The following is a 21,725-nucleotide window of genomic DNA, read 5'->3' as shown; positions in this document are numbered from 1 at the left end:
GGAATTTGTGATTCCCCTCCTGAGACCATCTCACACCTGCTGGGCAACCCCCATGAGTTACTTGGTCCAGAGATGAGATCTCTTTACCCACAGAATGGCAGTAAAATGTCATGATGACCAGACAAAGGAAGATCCAGGCGGTGAGATCCCAGTACGACTGCCTCAGGGCAATGATACCCAGAGTGGTTTGCAGGGAGGGGACATCCACGCAGTGAGCAGAAGCTGTCCATACAACACAGCACATTTACAGTGTTTAAAGCAGTCAGAGGAAACTGTCATACCTAACATATAATTATAGCTTAAGTCATTTAGCGGAGTCGGAGTGTGTAATCAATGTTTATACATCTAGGGAAGTGCTCTGCAAAGCGTGCTTACTGTTGCATTCATCCCACAAATTGAACACGGGACACCGCAAAGAGGTGGTCTCGATCAGTGCTTCTACGTGCAGTGTTTGAACGACACAGCACCTGAAGACAGACTGCACGGAGCCAAGGAAGGCAGAAGCCTGAGAGGTGCCTTTAAGAGAAACTGCGCCCCCATGGGAGTGGGCTTCAGTTGACATACAACTTTCACTAAGGATGCCGGGTCCCAGTTGCCTCTCCCAAGCCTCTCAGGGTTACCTGCTGGGGAGGTGGAGCCTCACTTCCACCACAGCATCCCAGGCTGGGGACTCCAGCCATGTGAGGGTGGCTGAGACTGAGGGATACCCTTCCCCACCCTCTGAAATTCCCATGCCACCTGCTCCTCTTCCCCTTGCCACCAACAGGCTCTCTCTGAGGCAGAGAAAGAGTATGACTTCCAGTCCGCATTTGCATTTGTCAGTAATCAAAGGGCCCTCTGAGATACGGAAGAGTCACCGTGGGACAGCAAATAGTCCTGAATGTGAACAAGGCATGGCAGGCACTAGGTCCACAAGTGCAAAATGAGCTAGGCTCTACCTCCTCTAAGCGGCAGCAAGGTCACTGCCCGGTGAGATGGGTCGGTCAGCTTGATAGGAACTTTCTTTACATTTTCAGTCTCTCTACTAATACTGACCAAGACCATGCATTCAGCTTCTGCTGAGGACAAGGACAGAGAGTGTCCTGCCCTGAGGCATGCCTGTCTGAAGACATGGAAGCAATTAGCCTGTGAATTGCTCTCACACCCATGCTGCTAATGAATTGGGGCCCCAGGCATGGGCCAAAGGTTCCCAGGTATCACACCACCTCCACCAGGGCCTCAGTTTACTTAATCTACAGAATGGGGAATTGATGCTGCCTGTCCTTAAGAGAGGGTTACCTGCCGGGCAGTGGTGGCGCACGCCTTTAATCCCAGCACTCTGGAGGCAGAGGCAGGTGGATTTCTGAGAGTTCCAGGCCAGCCTGGTCCACAGAGTGAGTTCCAGGACAGCCAGGGCTACATAGAGAAATCCTGCCTCAAAAAAAAAAAAAAAAAAAAAAACCAAACCAACCAAACAAACAAAAACCAGAGAGTTACCTGAGCACAAGCTGGAGGGTGGGCCTGAGGCGACCAGTCTTCCTGCTGTGGAACCCTAGACCTGCAACATGGGGCTGAGACATAGCTTGACAGCCCATAGGGTCATAGACTGCGTCAATCTGTCATTGCCAAAGAGGGAGCCCTCTGACGATCTAGATAGGACAATACAATGAGGCTGTCCCGGCATGGAGTGATCAAGGGTCTACTCATTTTCTGTGCACACATTGCCCACATGACTGATCCTAGACTTCCTGGGGCCTGTGCTGGCAATCCCTCCAGATTTGCCTATGGAAGTGCAGAAGCCACACAGTGCAAGGCTTCACAGCTATACTCAAGGGCCACAGGTGGGCTCTAACAGCTACGCTGAGCCCCTGGCTATCCAGGGGGAGGACGGAGACCCCAGGCAGGCCTGGGAAGCCCCATCCTTACAGAGACCGACCTAGATGACAACGGGGACAGAATGGCCTCTGTCAACGGGCACGATCTGCATCCCATCAGTGCTACCTGTACCCACTATGGGCCAGCAGGCTGTGACCTGAGGGATACATACACGTGCACGATCCCCTGGGGAGGAAATCCTACCCATACTGGTATCCCCATGACCTCACCCCAGGAGGGAGAGAGGCCTCTACCATGGCAGACTGTGTCAGAGGTATGTGAGTTATGGTCTGCAGTCCTTCCCCTATGGGATCAAGTACAGTGGTGCCCAATCTGAAGACTGCCTGTCAGTTGCCATAGCCATTCCTCTACAGATGCCATAACTACTCTTGTGGGTCCTGTCTGCCACCAGATCCTGAGCCCCTCTTCCTGCCCAGCTTCATCTATCTATTAGCCTACAATGCACCTTCAGGAGACACCAGGGCTCAGGACCAGGGTAGCACTCAGCCAGCTCCCAGGAAGGTCCCATTATTATTGTATGGGACCCTAACCTTTACATCACTACTTCCTAACTAAATATGCAGGATATGTGTGCACAAAGAAAGTAAGGAAATGCAGGTAACTGGAAGTGCATTTACATATGCCGACATGGATACAAATGTATATATGTGTGTTTGCAAGCACATATACAATGTACTCGGCTCATTCATATATACTATGCATACATTGGGTAGAATACAGAAGAGAAGAATCTAGTAAAAGGATGGAGGAAGTAGGAATATCAATAATGAAACTTCAAGTCCCAACAGTACTAGGCCTGGAGACACCCTGAGGGCCCACTGCCTTCTAGGCCATGGTGCTGCTAACTTCCGCTTGGCCTTGAGCCAGTGCATTTCCCTAAATGAGGATTCTAAGTCCCATCCAGACACACAGGAGATGCAGTGCCATATGAGACAGTGGATGAGGCTCTAGCAGGTGGCCCAGCAGCTGGAATCAGGTAGGGCAGACTACTGCAGCCATAGGCCAGCAGGGGTAACCATAGGAACGCCTACTTAAAGGCAGCCACAGATTTCCCCACGAGACCACACCGGCAAAGTGCCCCATTGGCTCAACAAAGGCAGGACCTGGAACTGTGCTGATGGCACAGTGTAAGGTGTGTCCAATCTGCAGCCCAGAACTGTAAGCTTATTTAAACATTATGAGGCTTTTTTGTTTTGTTTTGTTTTGATTTTTCAAGACAGGGTTTCTCTGTGCAGCTTTAGCTGTCCTGGAACTCACTCTGTAGCCCAGGCTGGCCTTGAACTCAGAGATCCATCTGCCTCTGCCTCCAGAGTGTTGGGATTAAAGGTGTGTGCCACCACTGACACCCTGGGGCACCAGATGCTGCAGCTGTTTTCTGCAATAGAAGGGAAAGCATGCCTTCTCAAGCCACTGAGCTCAAAAGACAGAAGTGACACTTGAATGAGACACTAGGGTTGGCTCAGGGCATCAGGCAGCCTGTCCCTGTTATCTGTTAGCTGGGTGGGATTTCGTGCACGATTAAAGCCAGCTAGGAACACTGTGATAGCCCACCTGCTCTCCCCAGGCTGGGCACCAGAAGTGGGCTGAAGGCCATGGGACTTTGTATGGCATGGCCTGGAAGTAGCAGGTAGACCTTAATCTGCTACCTTTCTGTGGAAAAAGTGCTGGGGTTCTGGGGTACTGGGGTGCTGGCATCTACACAGCATAGGCTGCAGGCTTCTCTCTGCCTTGGTGCTCATGAACCACAGTCATCATCCCATCAAGAGCAGAAGTGTTCAGACCACAGCAAAGAGACAGACAGGTACCCATCTGAGACAAGACACAAGGTAGGAAAGGATGGGTTGAACTGAAAGCTTAAGCTTGATGCACAAACCCCACCTGCTGTTGACCACTATCCCTTGAGACCGCAGAAATGGGTTCTGGAGACAGCAAAATCCAGAGCTTTGATATAGAGCACAAAGTCAGGATGGAAAACAGCAAAGATGGTGAGGAATGACCAGGGTAAGAATAATCATTGTGGGTACCAATGGTGACAAAGGATAGAAATAGTGAATGCTGTAGGAGGGGCAACCAGAAGGGAGAAGGGAAGGCAAGAAAGTGTGGCAAGTCCTTGTGCTACGATGCTTCTTCCTTACCAAGAAGCTAGTGGCTGAGAAATGTCATTTGTTTACCTTGCAGATGACGACACAAGCTTAGGTCATGAACCCCATGCAAGGGCACAACTTTCCCATCCCCGAGCCTGCCCATCCTGCTATGTTTGATACTTCTGGTGGGGGGAAGGAGGACTCAACAGTTGATCTATAGGGGAATCTCCCCCATGTCAGCTGTCTGCTACCTCAAGGCTGCAGGATAAAGAGGCAATCAGAGCACATGGCCTGGGCACAAGTTATCCTTGGGAGGTTCCTATCATTCCCCAACAAGGATGTAACCAGAGTGGAAAAACACAGAGCAGGTTGGACTTCTGCAGGAGGGACACAGATGGTAACCAGTTTCGATTGAATTCTTGAGCCAAAGCCAGGTATCAGTTAGGCTGGCCATCAGTCTAGCAGTTACAGGCGGACATTTTTGAAGGCTGGATGTCTATAGACCCAGCACTCTGGAGGCTCAAGCAAGATGGTAAAGCTATATAACAAGACCTTATTTCAGAAAACAAAGGCCAGGTGGCCCAAATCCCTGGATGTGGGGCCAAGCCTCACCTCACTATGCATCCTTGTTGTGGGGCTGATGGAGAGGAAGGAAAACCATGGTGACCAGGAGACAAGGAGCAACACTACACACAACATGCACCGCGGATCACAGCAAAGGGAAGCAGGAAAATAAAAGCCTCCTCAGAACTTTTGTAAACTTGGTGACATAAAATAGAACTAAAGAAATCTGTAAATCCAGAGGCATCAGCACAGAGAACAAACAGTCACTAAGAGATCAGAAAAAAGTATCTGCTATGCCTAAGAGAGGGTTGCCGTGTGGCAGTGAGGAAAACCGGAATGTCAGCTGTACAATGAGGCAAACGAAAAACCAAGGAAACTCTCAGGCCCCAAATAAGAGCACATACTACTCTGCAGAAAAAAATAATGGAATCCTGAAATTCGCAGGCCAGTGGATGGCACTTGAAGAAACCATCCTGAATGAGGTAACCCAGTCACAAAAAGAGGAACATGGTATGTACTCGCTCATATGTGGATTTTAGACCTAGAGCAAAGGGTCACCGGCCTATAATTCACACCACCAGAGGAACTAGGATACAAGGTGTATTCTAAGAGATTCATATGAAGTCCCTCACAGAACCGGGAAGGGACAAGTCCCCCAGAGCTCAGGGGAAGTGGGGGGGGGCAGCGAATGAAGAGAGAAGTAGGAGAAAATGAGGGGGAGGAAAGGAAAACACTGCGACCAGGAAGATTGAGTCAGGGTAGGAATAGAAGACAGGAGAGAGAGAGAGAGACAGAGAGACAGAAAGAGAGAGAGAGAGAGAGAGAGAGAGAGAGAGAGAGAACATAAAAGAGGGAGCCAGTATTGGTTTGAAGAGAAAACTGAACCTAAAGAAAGGTCTAGAGACCTACAAGACTGCCGCCAACTAACAATTTGAGCAACCGTGGAAAGTCCACCATAAATTCCCTTCCTGGATAGTGATATCAACAACTAACTTATCCATCATCATGGAGCCCCCATCTAGTAGCTGTTAGAAACAGGAGCAAACACCCATACCTAAACACTGAGTCGAACTAGAACCCAGATGCAGATGGAGAGGACAAGACCAGGTTGCAGAAACACATAGAGACAGCTTACCTGAACAAGGGAGGAGCTAACAGGCACCAGACTGATAGCTGGGAAACCAGCATGGGACTGACTCAGACCCCCTAAACATGGGTCTCAGCTAGAAGGACTGAGCAGTCTAAGGGACCTCAGACAGTGGAGCCAGGATGTATTCCTGGTACACAAAAGGACCTTGTGGACACATCCCCCATGGAGGGATACTGCCTTAATCTAGAGACAGGAGAGAAGCCCTAGTCCCTACTTCAAATGACTTGGCAGATCTACCTGACCCCACCTGGATGGCATTCCCCTACATATGGTATTGGGGTGGGGGATGGGAGGGGAGGGTGATCAAGGTGCATGTGAGAGGGCAGAGAGGGTAAGAGCAAGGGAGGGAGGGAGAGGGAACTGGGATCGACATGTAAAATAAAAAATAAATTAATTAATTAAAAAAAATAAGAGCACACAGCCAGTAGGGGGCCAGGTTTTGCCTCCCATGTTAGCAAGATGTGGGCTTTTGTGTTGATAAGGATGGGTACACCTTGGAGGATGTATGCCGTGTACATTAAATCAATCCTTCTCCTGAAAGATTTCAGCCTTTGTGGTGCTGATTCTAGACCCTGGGATAGATTCTAAGGAAAACAAAAAAAAAAAAAAAACAAAGGAAACTGTACAAGATTAACTTAACACAGAAACTGAAAATACAGAGTAACTAGACTATGTTCTGTGTCACGATACGATTTCAATTGGAGTTGTGGAGTTTAACTTTTAATTTTGTGTGTATGGGTGTTTTTCCTGTATGTTTTTATTTACTACATATTTGTCTGCTGCCCATAGATGATGCCAGAAGAGGGCATTAGAGCCCTTGGGACTAGAGTTCCAGACAGCGGTGAGCTGCCATGTGAATTGCGACCAGGTCCTCTGGAAAAGCAGCCAGTGCTCTTAATCATTAAGCCATCTATCCAGCCCTACAGTTGTGTTTTTAAAGAATTTTGTGGAGAAATGCTCACATGTTCTTAGTAGGAAAATAATCAAAACTATTCATAAAGTGTGGGAAGTTTTTATTTACTTCTCTTAGTCTTTTTAATGTTTCCTAGAGTTTTTACAATGAACAGGGGCCACACTTACAATCAGAAGGGGGAAAAAAGAGGGATTAGTATAATTTGTACAGCAAACACTTCTGCAATGTCCAGGGTAGGAGACAGGCTTGAGTAGTTTTCATCCTCTGACAAGCGGCCAATGGAGTTGACACCAAAGAACAATTTGAGTGAGGAAGCTAAGGCTAGGTGGGAGAAGACCAGCTTTTTAAAAATGTCAACTTCTGCAGGGCAGTGATGGTATACACCTTTAATCCCAGCACTTGAGAGGCAGGGGCAGATGAATCTCTGTGGGTTTGAGGCCAGTCTGATCTACACAGAGAAACCTTGTCTCAAAAACCAACCAAACAAACAAACAAACAAGCAAACAAACAAGAAAACCCAAACTAAATAAATAAGTCAACTTTCTCCCACTGAACAGATAGGCAAGAAGCCAGCAGAAAACAAATAACTAAACAGCACAGGTTCCAGAACATTCATTCAGCAGGGTCAGTGCATCTGCCTGACCAAGGACAATGTCCTGCCGCCCTGGGGGGTGGTGCTGGTGGAGTCAGCCAGGACCAGGAGGCCACCGGGAGACGGCCTTCTCCAGCAGGCCCACATTCTCAGCCTTAGATCCATCTGCCTCCAGCACGTGCTGGTCCCCTGACAGCAGCAACGCTCCTCCCCCACAGTGGCCCTCTTCTAGCTGACTAGCCACACACACACTCCAGGGAAACGGGGGGGGGGGGGGGGGGGGGGGACTCCAGCCTTGAAGGCAGGTCTCTCGCCACAACCCCCAGCTTTTCTCCCAACTGTAGCTCACACGTGGCACAGAAGCCTGGGGCCACAGGGCCTCCCCACAGTTCATTATACCTTCCATGCCTCACACCACAGGAGGTGGAGGCGCCTGCCAGGTGATGCGTGAGTCCCACGATCAAATTGTAGCAGCAGTGAAATGGTCCCTGCTGCTCGCGGAGTGAAGGTAACTAACTGCCCCTTTCAGGGACACCAGGGAGAGGCAGACTCCCAGATGCAGAATTAGCAGAGACTCGTGACCCACTTGTGATGGATAATCTTGAGTGTCAACTTGACTGCATATGGAATGCAACTGAAACCCGAGGTGCCGAGCACTCCTGTGAGGGATTTTCTTAGGTTATTTAAAGGAAGAAGACCCACGCTAAATGTGGGCAACCCCTGGTTGCAGCCCACATAGAAAGGCAAGAAGAAAAAGTACTTTGCTTCCGGCCTGCTTGCCCTCACTATCCTGTTGCTGAGGCATTCCTTCAGTCATATTAGAACCAGCTTCTTCAGGGCTGCAACGTGGACTGATGATCAGCAGTTCCCCAGGAACCCTCCAGGAAGACAGCCCCAAACTGGGACTGCTGAGACATCCAGCCTAGGGACTGAACAACTACCAGGTTTCTCAGCCTCACCAGCATGAGACAGCCATTCCTGGAGTACCCAGACGTATAAAAATAAGAATGTAAATACATATATATGTATATATTCATATTCTCTCAGCACTGTTCCTTTAGAGAACCCTGACTAATAGACCCCCTGTGAATGAGACCACAAGCAAGCTTTGTCATAACATTGTCTCACTAGCGAGACCTCCTGGTGTCTCGATCTGCATTTCAGCAAATGTGTGGCTGGCCTCTTGCCTCTGTTTGAAAACACACTGCTGTATCACCTCCTTGTAGGCTTGAAGGACCCACCACATTCATCTGGTTCCTGGGTGGGTTCCGGCACCTGGCTTGGCCACTGACAAATGTGCTCATGACACAGAACACATGCCAGGTGCTCCCATGCTGGTCTGTCAGTGCTGGGGCAGGAGTGACAGACAGACCGCTGTGGGTTGACCTCTTCCAGGTCCCTAAAGCACGGTACTGAGACAGCATATGGCTGTGTGAGGCCCTGTCCTCCTGCCCAATGCTTGCTCTTCAGATGCTTTGTATCTTCTAAACAGGCTTCCTGGAAGGCGGGAGGTCTTCTGAGCCGCCAAGTGGGTTTCCTCGCCTTTTCATAGCTGAGTTTTCAGTGTATGTTGAACTGGACTGGGTCTAAATGCAGAGGCATGTTGTGAAAAGCCCTTCCCAGACTGGAAGGAGCTTCCAGATTGTAGGTGTTTGCTAGCTGTTACCTGGACAAAACAGGAACAAAAGCAAATCAAAATTAAAGAAAAACACATACATCTCCTGTCAAGAAATTTTTAGGGTTTTGTGTTAGCCTTGCAGAAAAATAATTCACTCACCAATAAACTGAGCCAGAGGCCTCAGGGAAGCCACTGGCAGCCTTTGGGAAGTTAGTTCATTCCACTTGACATGGCTGTGATGCTGAGGCTGCCTCTGAGAAGAGGCTTTATGGAACAGGAGAGACATCTGCAGCATCTGTCCACAGCGGCACCATCGTCAACAGTGGGATTGTGGATGCAGCCCTGCACACAGCAGAGCCCGACGGAGCGCATTCTGGCCCGATTCTACTTTTCAGTAAAGGAAAGTGGGGGGTGTCTCCAGAAAGAGTTCTGGTAAGGTCTCTCTCTAGAGCTCAGGAAGCAAGGTGGAGAAGAGGGTTTGGAGCTTGGAGCCATCTGCCTAACATCAGGAGTGTGCTCCCTGAAGTCCACCTCTGGGCCATGAAACTTTAACACCTTTAGACACAGAAGAGAGTAAAGTCCCCCTAGACAGGATTCTTTACATCTGATTTGGTGAGATTTGTCTAGAAAGCATGCAGATATTATATGTAATTATAAAACTGAGTTAAATATAAGTGGTATCTTCTATAAATCGAATGCAAACTTAAACAACTGCAAGGACAAAAACAATTTCAAGTAACTTTGGTTCTTGTTTGTTTGATTTGGTTTTGAGACAAGTTCTCACTCTATAGCCTAAGATGGCTTCAAATTTGCCACAGCCTGCAAAGGGCTGAAAATTCAGATGTGCACCCGACAAGGCACACATTAATATGACTAACTGCATAATGGATTATGCCCTAAGGATAGAAAAGTACTTAACAATCACAGTCCATGTGAATAACTTAAACCCCTTATACAAACACTTGTAGGATGTATATAACCACAGGCATGTGGAAAACAGCTAGATGCCATATGACCTGCATGTTCTACTCCTAGAAACCCAAAACAATGAAAACACATGTCCACATGAAATGGAAAAAGAATTTCATAGCAGCATTATTCTTGATAGCCAAGAAACAGCCTACACATCCACCAACCGTGAAGGGAGAGACATAGCACGGCCGCTCTGCACAGTGAGTGATACGGCTGTAGTGTAGGGAAATGCTACCCTGGCTGCAGTGTAGATGACCTTTGAGAACACGCTCAGGAAAAGATGAGGGACATGAAGGGCCTGCACGGCATGACGTACTCTATGTCCACAGTCAGAAGATCACAGATGCCAAAAGCAGATCAGAGGTTGCCGGTGGCTAGGGAGTTGGCAGCTTAGGGCCTTCTGCCACAGTGGCTTCTCCTGGCCACGGAAGTTACAATCCAGCCCCACAGCCAGCAGCAGAGCAAAGAGCGATGTGGTAAGCGGGGAGCCTTTGGATTTATGACAGACATGGATCCTGACCAGCTTTCCCTCAGGCTTCCAGGGAAGGTGGTGACCATTTGCTGCCCAGGAAGGGATGAGGGATAGGAAGGAGCATCTGCTCATGGCCCAGGAGCTTCCTTTGCCCTTGTCCCAACCTGTACACACCCATATGTGTTGGATTCCAGGACCTCTAGGGGGAGACCCTTCCTCTCCTGCCCCCCCCCCCTTGTCCAGATAGGTTTCCACAAAAGGAGGGTCCTGAGGACATCACAACAATGTATGGCCCACTCAGGCTGGGCTGGCTTCTTTGCCCCTCCTCCTACCCCCAACATTAAAGACAAAGCAGATCAATCAGTCAACATCAGCAATGCCTGTCAAAGTCTGCTATGGACAGAACACTCAGGTGAGAGGCAAAGAGCGAATGAAGCCTCAGCTCTAAAGGAACATGTCTACTCTAGAAACCCAAAACCCCACCCCAATCTGACATCACCAGACAACAGCGAGGGATTTCCTAGGGAGGGAAGAGCCACAGGGAGCAGAGAGAGCACAGAGCTGAGGACAGGCAGAGGTCATGGGAATACTGCCCAAGAATTTGCCCAAGGGCATGCAAGAGCTCAGCATGGCTCTGTACATGGTCATGGTTCCTGTGAATCTCGCTTCAGCTGTGTGGGCCCAGCAAGTATGTTGGTGAACAAAGGTCAGTGTGCTGTGTGCTTAGTTCCCACCTACACCCACTTAGCCCTGCAGTTTACCATGGGCTACACCAGGGTTACAATGAGATACCCAGATGAAAGGGGGTGGCCCTGTGCCGGCATTACCTGAGAGATGCCCCTGGAGATCATTGGTAGGCAGCTTAACTTAGTGTAGGATGGGTATCTCCAGGGGTAGTCCATACCTCATCCTTTCAGACATCAACCACATATCTGCCCTGGGTCCAGAACCTGTTTGATGGCCAAAAAACTCCATGAGAAAGCATCTCAGTGCTTTCAGAATCAGCCAGGACATGTCCTGATTGCAAGAAGAGAGTAAGTCTGGTCCCTTGAACAAAGCAGCCCTTACCTGGAACCCGACAGGTGCTGGGGTTCTGCCTGGGCCCTTTCTTCGCTTGGACTGTCCCCCCTGACCACAGAGGACTTCTCAGGGTCCTGATTTCTGGTCTCTGGCTCCGGCTGGCTTTTGACCTCATCCTCTCCTTGCAACCTGCTTGCTGTATCCACATGAGGCTCTGAGGTATGTGCCAGGCACTTGTTGGAAGCAGGGGCTTTGGGCTCCTGCCCATTGGAGGCATCTTCTGCAGGCAGGCTGACATCGGGAGAAGACCGGGCCTCATCTAGTCTCTCAGGCTCTTTGTCACCAGCCTTGGCTAAGCTTACAGAAGGGTTAGAGGCACTGATGATGCTTCCTGGACCACACCTCTCCCGCAGATGCTCCACCGCATCCTCCCTGCTGTCCCCACAGCTCCCACAGCACACACAGGAGTGGAGGAGGCAGTTGGTGGCTGCAGCGCCGAGTTTGTGTGAATTGTCCCCTGTCTCCTCTGCCCTGGGCTCCAACGGGGAAATGCCATGGTCTGTGGCTTCTTGCGTTGCCACCACAGCAGAGTCCAGGGAGGTGGGAGACTTGGGGTTGAAGATGACTGTGGCTGAAAGTTTCATGCCCCCGGTCCGGTGTGCAATCATCTCAGCTGTCTCGGCATCATTTGCGCTCACCTCCCAGCCGTCCAGGTACAGCTGTGAGTCCAGGCAGCTGCAGGAAGTGGAGCCCACAAGACTGGCCAGCTTTACCTTGTCGTCCTCAACGTTGTTGTTGCTCCAGTCTTCCTCCTTTACCAGGGATGGTGCGCCAAGCCCCACCTCTCCACTCTGACCACCCTGCCCTCTCTGTCGAACATTGCTCTCTGTGCTACCTGTCAACTCAAATGCGCCCCCTGGGGATTCTGACCTGGCAGGAGACTCTGTCACCTCGACATCATCCATGAAGAATACCCTTTCCTCCTCATCACTACCTGATTTCAGCCGGGCTCTGGCTGGAGAGGCTTCCCCTCGGGGGCTGGCCTCTGTGCCTGGCCTACGTGCTGGGGACTGGCAGGCACTGGGCGGCGAAAGCAGAGAAGACATCTCGTCCCCAGCCCTGTGGACCATGCGGCTGAGCTCCTCCAACTCCTGATCATCATACTGCATTGAGCAGGCCAGCTCTGCCTCTGGGTTGCTGGCACTGGCTGAGAGTGGCTCCTCGGGGGGAAGGGATGCAGAAAAGGTAGGTGCCAGGGCACTGGGTGCCTGGGTGTCTGCCCGGATGGGGAGCTCCACATCCTGAGAAACGCAGAGGCTCCGTTCCAGTGTGTGCAGCTCCTCCTCAGTCAGCGCCTGCAGCAGATCCCTACAGGGTCGACAGAAACCAGGCTGAGGGTCTCAAAATGCCAGTGACTGCCAATAGTAGCAGAGGCAGTCCCCCGAAGCTGGCACCCATACTGAAGAGCTCAGGGAGCATGCACTTGTGCTTCACACACGCTGTCCCTCCCCTTCAAAAGGAAGCTCTCTTCTGCACCACAGGGGTAGAAGTGTAAGTAGCTATCACTATATTTGTAAATTATACTTAAAAATGAGATTCTGGGGCCTCTCACTGGAAACGCTAAAGCCCAAGTTAGTCAGGAATATTTAGTGGTGAGCATTTGTCTACCATGCATTAAGACCTCGATCATAGGAATATTGTGACTATTAATAAAATGCACCGTATGCAAGCATGAAATTCTCAAATACATTAAAATATTACATTAAGACGAGAACTGTGAGGCTTTCTGAGTTTCTAAACTCAAGCACAATTACATGGACAGTATCTGCACCCCAAAATAAGTAATCAGGGCCCCAGGCATGCTCCTATGCCTCCAATCTCCTTGGTTGCTGTCATCTTGACTCTATATCTACAGGCAGAAATGGTTTTGCCTGCCTTTAGTATCTAGAGAAATGAGAATTTCTCATGGCAGGCACTGTTCACTGACATGTTTGTGTAGAAATTAATTGAAATTTGCATTTCAGATTTCAGAGTATTGTCAGTGCATGCAAATTTGAATAGTTTTTGGTGCAAGATAATATATACAAGCTGGGTGTAGTAACACATGCATTTAATTCCAGCACTTATGGGGCAGAGGCAGGTAGATCTCTGAGTTCAAGGCCAGTCTGGTCTACATATTGAGTTCCAGGACGATCAGAGCTATGTAGTGAGACCCTGTCTCAAAACAAACAAACAAAAAGATTATATACCTATAAAATGCATGTATATATGTCATTATGTGTCATATATACAGTGTGAATGTGTGGGTGTGCATCTAGAATACACTGACATAAAAGTATTTGTTGTGTGTCTGAAATTCAGATTTAACTGGGCACTCTGTTGCTGTGTATGTACATCTGCTGCCTCAAGGTATTAGTTTTCGTTTCTGTTGCTATGATAAGACACCCTGACCAAAAGTATCTTGGGAGGAAGGGGTTTACTTGGCTTACACTATCGTCCACCACTGAGGGACCCTTGAGGCAGGAACTGAAGCAGAGACCATGGAGGAAGCTGCTTACTCATGGCTTGCTCAGCCTGCTGTCTCAAACAAACCAGGACTACCTGCCCAGGGGTGGCACCACTGACAGTGGATGGAGCCTTCCCAATTCAATTAAAAACAAAAAAAACGACCCACAGATTTGCCTACAGGCCAATGTGATGGAAACATTTTCTCTACTGAGATTCCCTCTTCCCAGATGACTCTAGCTTGTGTCAAGTTGACAAAAAACTAACCAGCACAAGATTCATTCACAACAAGGTTCACTGTGGTAGATCATTCACTCTTAAGGCTACTGTCTCCTGTCCTATAAACATACCACAGCTCACTTACTAGTCTGTCTACTCCTGATAAGATCTGGCTGCCATGGTCTGCTATTGCTGCACACCTCTCCTGTAGAATACTGTGTATTTCCACCACACAGGAAGAGGCTACTGGCTCACAGAGCTGGTGTATTAGTTGCTTTCCTCAACACTATGACAAAATGCCTGACACAAGGAACTGGAGGGTGAGCTTATTTTGGCTTGTGGTTTGGGGTCATTATGGCAGGGACGGCAATGGCAGCTGAAGTGTGAGGCAGGGGTCACAGGTCCTATACAATCAGGAAGTATAGACATTGAGTCTGGCTTTCTCCTTTTTCCTTTTTTATTCAGTCTGAATCTCCAGCCCAGCTGGATGGTGCTACCCACATTTAAGGAGGGTCTAGTGAAACTTCTCTGGAAACCATGTCAAAGACACCCCCAGCAATGTGTCTCCCAGATGTTCCTAAATTCTGTCAAGCTGACAGTGAAGACCGACAACACAGTTGGTAAGCAGCTTGGATACAAGGGGTCTATGGCCTCTCTGGTGCATGTGGAATAGAACCTTATTTAGCCTGAGCTCCAGGTTGCATACTTATCAATCCTTACATATCCTATGTGTGACACCTACTCAAAACATACACCCATTTTTCTTTTTGATTGATTTTTGTTATGTGTTTTGGAGTTAAGTTCTTAATGGATTTACTCTCCAGTTCTTCAGTCCACATCTCATTCTCTTCCAGATGCCTATTGGTAAGACATTTTTTAATGTAATAAAGTCTAATGTATCATATTTTTTAGTGGTGCTGAGAATTGAACCCAAGGCCTCACACACGCTAGGTTGGCTAAGTGCTCAACCCTACACTATACCACCAACAACATGTTTTTCACAGCGAGCCCTTCTGTGTCCTGTTTAGGAAACAGCTGCCTGCTCCACTGTTACAATGATGATCTTGACTATCTTCCCCTGAAAACTCTTCCTCTTTTCACATGTATACATCTACTGTATCTGGAATGGATTTTGTATGTGATTGCAATAGTAATAGATATGCATAAATGAGACTTTTTTTCCTCACATGAATACCTATTAGATGAGCCCACTTACTAGAGAAAAAAATGTAGCACTGTTCTGCAATGCTTCATGGCCGTACTGTATATTGGTCCATATGACTTATTCTGTTTATATTTTATTTGTGGGAGGTTTTAAAATAATGGATTAAGTTCTCTTAATATATACTGCATTTAAAAGTTTTAGTTCTCTTGTCAGCTTTGATTTCTTTGTAAAATTTTTTCATTTCAAATTGTCAAATTCATTGACATAGAATTGTTCATAGTATCTGTAAAGTCTGTAATGATGTCTCCTGTCCATTATTTTTCTTTCTTGCTTTCATTTCCTTTCTTCTTTATTCTTGCACTGGCTGGACTTGAACCCAAACACTGGAGTTAGAGGTGTGTGCCACCATGCCCAGTTTTTTGTTTGCTTGTTTGTTTGTTTTGGTGTGTAGAGGGGTCTATCTTCGCTACTTTTAAAGTAATATGTCATTTTCTGCCCTCACTGTTTTTAAGATTTTTCTTTGTTGTTGGCAATTTTACTATGACATGCACAGGGATGTTTTATGCTCATCTTGCTTGTCGTTTGAGACTCCTGAATATATGAGTAGAGTTCTCATCAGTTTTGGAAAATTCTAGGCCGTTTTCTTTGAATATTACTTCTATTCATCCTCTCTTGTCCCTTTCTGGGATTCCGATGACGCGTTAGGCCTGTGAGTGTGTTGCACACGCCTCTCATACCGATGGCTCTGTCTGCTTGCTTCCTCACTCATCCTGTCTTTGTGCTTCCTCTGCTGATCTATCCTCAGGCTCGTTACCTCTATATTCTGCTAGGTCCAATCTGCTTTCAGACCCACCCATTGCTTTTATTTTTGTACGGTGAACACTTTAGCTCTTGAGTAGCATTTTAATAGATCCTATGTCTGTAACTTCTCTCTTCTCATCCAAATTCCCTCTTTATTGTATGCCCTGCAGTTCAATGATTCATATCCTTGTATGTTTAGTCTAGCCTCCGAGTCACATGCTCTTCTCCTGGCCATTGATCATACTTTCTTGTCTCCACATTTCTCAACAGGTTTGAACTGCATGCTGGACATCAGACCTAAAACATCCTAACAGTGACAAATGATGCTGTCTTGTGCTCCCTGTCTTTGGCTAGGAATGTGGAATTAGGGTTCATTACCACACCGGCTCAGACATCCACCAGGTTTATTGCTACCTGAGCCCTCCATCTTCCTACACTCCAGAGTCTTTAGAGAAGGAGCTCTGGCCTTCTGAGCCCAGCCTTCCAACTCCCCATCCCATGAACCTTCAACCTTTGGCAAAAGTTTCCAGAGCAGACTGACAGGGAACTCGAGGCACACATCTGTCTCCTGAGAGCGCAAGATCGCAGGAAACCTCCCAGTGTTCCTGGGGGGCTTTGTGCCGACTCCTCCTATACCTGAACCCAGCAGCTGTGCTCCCCGGCTGCCCCAGTGCTGATGTGTTCTCCCGGCACACTGCGCCTGGGTTCTGGCCTCCAGCCTGAACCTTGGGCAAGGAAACATTTGCCTGGAATTGTCAAACACTTCCTGGGAAGAAGGGGCAGGTATCTGTGGGCCTCTCTCTCTCCTGAGTCCTCAAACCTTCTTCTCATTGCTCCAGCACCTGCACCATTCTTCCTACAAGGACCCACCCCTCTGTCAAGGCCCGGCTGTGCTTTCCTTCTTGGCCTCTGCACTGTCTGTATCTCTCCTCATTTACTGTCACCCCTTCTCTTGGAACCAAGAAGGGCAAGTCCTCAGCCTGAAGTCTAGGGTTTGCATTCCACAGAGTGAGAGGAAAAGAGCCAAGAGCCATCTATAGGATAAACTGAACCATAAAATAGACTGAGCACCCTGCTCCCAGTTTGCTGACTCCCTGAGGTCTGAAGCCTTCAAGGCTGCCCACAGGAAAAGCTCAGAGAGGTCTCTTCTTGGGGGACATCTGTTCCAGCATATTTCTATGTTCTGTGCACCCTCAAAGAAATTCTGGCCTCACTGACTGTGCCTGAGGCGACCCTGTGCTAAGCAAGTTCTAAGGAGGCTCTGGTACCACTAAGACCCCTCAAGAGTGATCAAGGGAGGAAACACCAGGAAGGCACTCAAAAATGGGTGGCCATGGCCTCCACATTGTTTCCAGCCCATCATGAGGCCTTCCCTAGGGCATGAACAACCCATCCCACTGAGCCACTGGGCAGACAGATGTTCAGTCCAACAAGAGGAAGATTATGGTATAGCAGAAGGGAGCCTAACAAACCAAGACTCATGTATGAGCTTCCTAAAGGGAACTTCAGGGCTTTTGTGAACTGAGGAAATACCAAGCTCTGTGGTACCCAAGGTTGGGCAGTGTGAAGTTAATGATTCCTTAAAGCTTGGCACACAAGAGCTCAACCATTCTGAGGCCCATGCAGAGCAGATAAAGGCTGGCTTCAGCCACTGAGGACACAGGTATTACACACAGGAGGATGTGTGACCAGCTCTCATGACTCAGAGGGGGCTGAGCACCTGACTTCCACAAACCGTCTTCCAAACCTCACCTTATTTTCCGCAGCAACGTGTGGAAAGGCCGGAACAGCTCAGACATGTCTTCCACTTTTCGGTCCAAGTTCAGGGGTCCATCTGCATAGACCACAAGGCCACTGCATTCAAGACACACAAGCCAGTGTGGTTAGGCTCTGTGAGCCTCTGAGTGAGCCCTATAATTTCATCTTCAACGTCTGTAAGATGACTGACAGCCAGCTGGGACTTGGAGCAACCTCACATAGCAAAGTTTAGCAATAACTCCCCGCCCCCAACTTACCTCCTATAAACAGAATTTCAGTAAGTCAAGGAAAAGATAATGGCAAGTTTATTAGTTTGGTTCACATCAGGGATCTAACAACCATGGAGTATATTGGCTTACCTCAATGCTGCCAAGAAATGAGATAAAGATATATTACTAATATCTACCTCATTGAAAGTAGAAAACTAGATCTGTTGAGGGGCACACAGAGGTCAGGCCTGTCACTTCAAAAGCCAAGCATGAGGCAGAGAAATGAGTTTCTATGTGGGTCTCCTGTCATCCTTCAGGGCAGGAAACACCCTCTTGTCTACCCCCAGGCAAGACTGACCCTTCCCCCAGAAGCCCCAACCCAAGGCTGAGCTTTCTTCACTGCCCCCTCCCAGCAGCCAGCACCTGGCTCAACACCTGTTGAAGGCCAGCTTCACTTCAGGCAGCCCTGACCCTATCATCTCATCTCCTTCAGAACACTATGCCCATATTCCCTTCGTCATATCCTCCAGTGTCTCTGGGGCCCAGACGCTCAGGACTGGCATGTCTCAGGAGCCCACAGAACATTACCCTCATCTGAGCACAGATTAGGGCTATTTGGGCTTTTTGCTTGTTTCTACAACTGTGGCATGGTCTCCTTGGCAGCAGAGCTCCTGTTCCCACCATCCCACACAGAATCCCTGTGGGTTTATAACAATCGTCTTTAACATACCCAGTTTGGTAAGAAAAAGTGACAAACGGAATTGAAGGAACTATTTTCCCTTAGAAGGTTGGATTCTGTGTGCAAAAGAAGAATCGAAAGTCATAAGAGAAAACAGGTACTGTGCTGCCTCTAGACTCCAGGGTCTTGCTAAGTAGTGAGTTCACACCGAGCAGAAGCAGGTTGGTTTGTGATGGGGGCTGTATCCTGGGCAAACGAGGCCAACATTGAGAAAGGGGGAGATGGGGAGGCTCTGTGTGTGTGTGTGTGTGTGTGTGTGTGTGAGAGAGAGAGAGAGAGAGAGAGAGAGAGAGAGAGAGAGAGAGAGAGAGAAAGGTGGCTTACAAGATTGGAAAGTAAATTCAAACTGCACAGGGCAGGTGACAAGCAGGCTGGAGGGTGGGGGAAGGGTGGTTACTACAATCACAGACAGAATTCCTTCTTACTTAGGGGATCTTAGCCTGTCTTCTCCTTAGATTTCAACTGATTATATGCAGCCCACTGCACTATAGAGGGCAATCTGCCAAACTCAAAACTCTATTCACTTAAATGTTAACTTGTTTTTAAGATGTATTCAAGGCATCCAGACTGGGGTGTGGCTAAATATCTGGGTACAGAGGCTATGCTGCCACACAAAGCTAGTGGTAACAGTGTATAGTTGATCCACAAAGCTAGTGGTAACAGTGTATAATGTGGCAGCCACATTCTAGCAGCTCTCACTGAAGAGAGCATTCCTTCTTCCTTGAATGCTCCTGGCATCCTGGTCTGGGATCATTTGGCCACAGATAGAAGGGTTTTTGTCACTTAATTCCATTTCACTGGCCTCCATGTCTTTCTAAGAGGTCAGGGCCACCGTTTTTATTTGTGGTAACTTTTGAAACACTGTATGAATCCTTTTTTTCTTTGTATTTCTTTTTTGAAGTTGTTTTTCCTCTGTAGGCCCATGGAGGCTCCTGAAGAAATTACAAAATAGCAGCTGGGTGGTAGTACACTCTTGGGAGGCAGAGGCGGGTGAGTTCAAGGCTAGCCTGGTCTACAGAGAGTTCCAGGACAGCCAAAGCTGTTACACAGAGACACCCTGTCTCGCAAAAAAAAATTCAGCCATTAAAGGGCAGAGAGGGGTTGTAGGGATTGTCCCGAACCTATGTTCACTCTGGAGACCACTGACATCCTACCAATTCATGAACATGGGCTGTGGATTGTCTTTCTATCTTGGTAGACTTTCTCATTTTTTTTCCATTCACCATGTTCTACAGTCCTCAGTAGTCATGTGTTTGACCTCCTTGGCTAAATTTATTCTAGGTGTTTTATTGTTTTGAATTTTTTTTTTTTTTTTTTAGCTTGCACTTAAGTAAGGCTGAGGGTATGGGTCAGTGACACTTGCCTGGCATGTGCAAAGCCAAGGTTTGATTCCTAACACTGAAACAAAACAAAACAAAACCATGTTTCAAATAACATTTAATCACATTCAATAGAATATTACCCCAAAAATGAAAGAAATTCTAACACATTTTAACGTGCTAAGTGAAATAAACCAGTCATAGGAGACTAATTCCACGTGGTTCCACTTACAGGTAAATTCCTGATATTGTCAGGAGCAGTGGGTGCTGAGAGTAGCTGGGAGAGGGTGTGAGGAACGGGAGTGGATGGGGGGATGGGGGAGGGTGGGGGAGGGTGAGGGAGGATGGGGGAGGGTGGGGGAGGGTGGGAGAGGGTGGGGGAGGGTGGGGGAGGGTGGGAGTGGATGGGAGGGGATGGGAGGGGATAGGAGGGTGGGAGGGGATGGGAGGAGATGGGGGAGGGTGGGAGGGGATGGGAGGGTGGGAGGGGATGGGAGGGGATGGGAGGGGATAGGAGGGTGGGAGGGGATGGGAGGAGATGGGGGAGGGTGGGAGGGGATGGGAGGTGGTGTTTTTAGGATGGAGATGGACAGTGTTTGACAATACCCAAGTGTTCACTCAGGAAGGGTTAAAATAGGGCCCTGAAAAATGGCTCAACAGGTAAAATCACTTGCTGTTAAGCCTGACAACCCAAGCTCAATCTCCCAGATACAACTGTGGAAGGAGAATTGGATCCCATAGGCTGTCTACTGACCTACCCCGCCCCCCACCACACCCCTAATTTAAAAAAAAAATTAAAGAAAGGCTAAAATGGTAAGTTGTATGTTGTGTGTGGTTTGCCACCATAATAAAAACACGTATTTCTTTGCTTTTCTGTTTACAGGTGTCTTTACAGAGGGCTGGGGCTGTAGCTCAGTTGATAGTGCATTGTCTGGCATGCAAAAGGCCCTGATTCTAATAGCAGTAGGGCACACCTATAATCCCATCATGTGGAAGGTGGAGAGGGAAAGACCACAAGTTCTAGGCTATGCTTGGTCAGCCTGAAAAAAGGGTGGTGCACGCTGTTAATGCCAGCACTCAGGAGGCAGAGGCAGGTGGATCTCTGTGAATTATAGGACAGCCTGGTCTACAGAGCGAACTCCAGGACAGCGAGGGCTACACACACAGAAATCCAGTCTGGAAATACACGCCCAAAGCAATCCTGTAGTGACAGAATTTGGTGCTGATCTTGTGTTTGACATAACGAGGATGCTCCTTTGATACTAGTGTTTCTCTCTAATATTTCGGTGATGTAAGTGTCATTTTTAATCAGTGCCTTAGTTTTGGATATTCAGTCCCTCACATGTTTTGATTACAATCAATACTCTGTGGATAATCTGTATAAATGTGTATCTGAGCCTTGTCAGATCAAAGTGCAGGAGGGAAGCCTGTCTTCCTGTGGAGATATACAACCACAACACAAACCCTATTTATACAACTGCAGGACCAGAAATCCTACAGACACACAACAGATGAGAGAGAGAGAATATGCGTGCACACGTGTGAGTATACATACATGTGAGTGTAGGTGGTGGGAGTGGCCACAAAAGGTCCATGGTCCGTGGGTGATACGAGTATTCTGAAATTAGTGGCAACCAGTACACAAGCTGTGGTAGAACTGTGATCTGAGTATTCGTGGATGGGCCAGATCGTAGGAAGTTGTTCTTACAGAAACTGAGTAAGAACACCCATTGTGTGAACCTGGAGCTAA

At 48.2% G+C, this 21,725-nt stretch overlaps 1 protein-coding gene across 3 annotated transcripts in view; it reads right to left on the bottom strand.

The window, feature by feature from the left end:
- Positions 1-21,725, bottom strand: part of Zfyve28 (zinc finger FYVE-type containing 28) — a 92,770-nt gene that overhangs the window by 13,421 nt on the left and 57,624 nt on the right. For all 3 annotated transcript variants that reach the window (XM_051200180.1, XM_051200181.1, XM_051200179.1), the window contains 2 exons: positions 17,703-17,804; positions 11,309-12,628 (listed from right to left, as the gene is read on the bottom strand). In XM_051200180.1, coding sequence (XP_051056137.1) covers positions 11,309-12,628; positions 17,703-17,804 — 1,422 coding nt within the window. The remainder of the gene's footprint in view (positions 1-11,308; positions 12,629-17,702; positions 17,805-21,725) is intronic.

This window comes from Phodopus roborovskii, unplaced genomic scaffold, assembly GCF_943737965.1.
Source record: "Phodopus roborovskii unplaced genomic scaffold, PHOROB, whole genome shotgun sequence".
Taxonomy (NCBI): Eukaryota; Metazoa; Chordata; class Mammalia; order Rodentia; family Cricetidae; genus Phodopus; species Phodopus roborovskii.
Note: the sequence above shows the minus strand (reverse complement) of the source record. Positions and strands in the feature narration are given on the sequence as shown.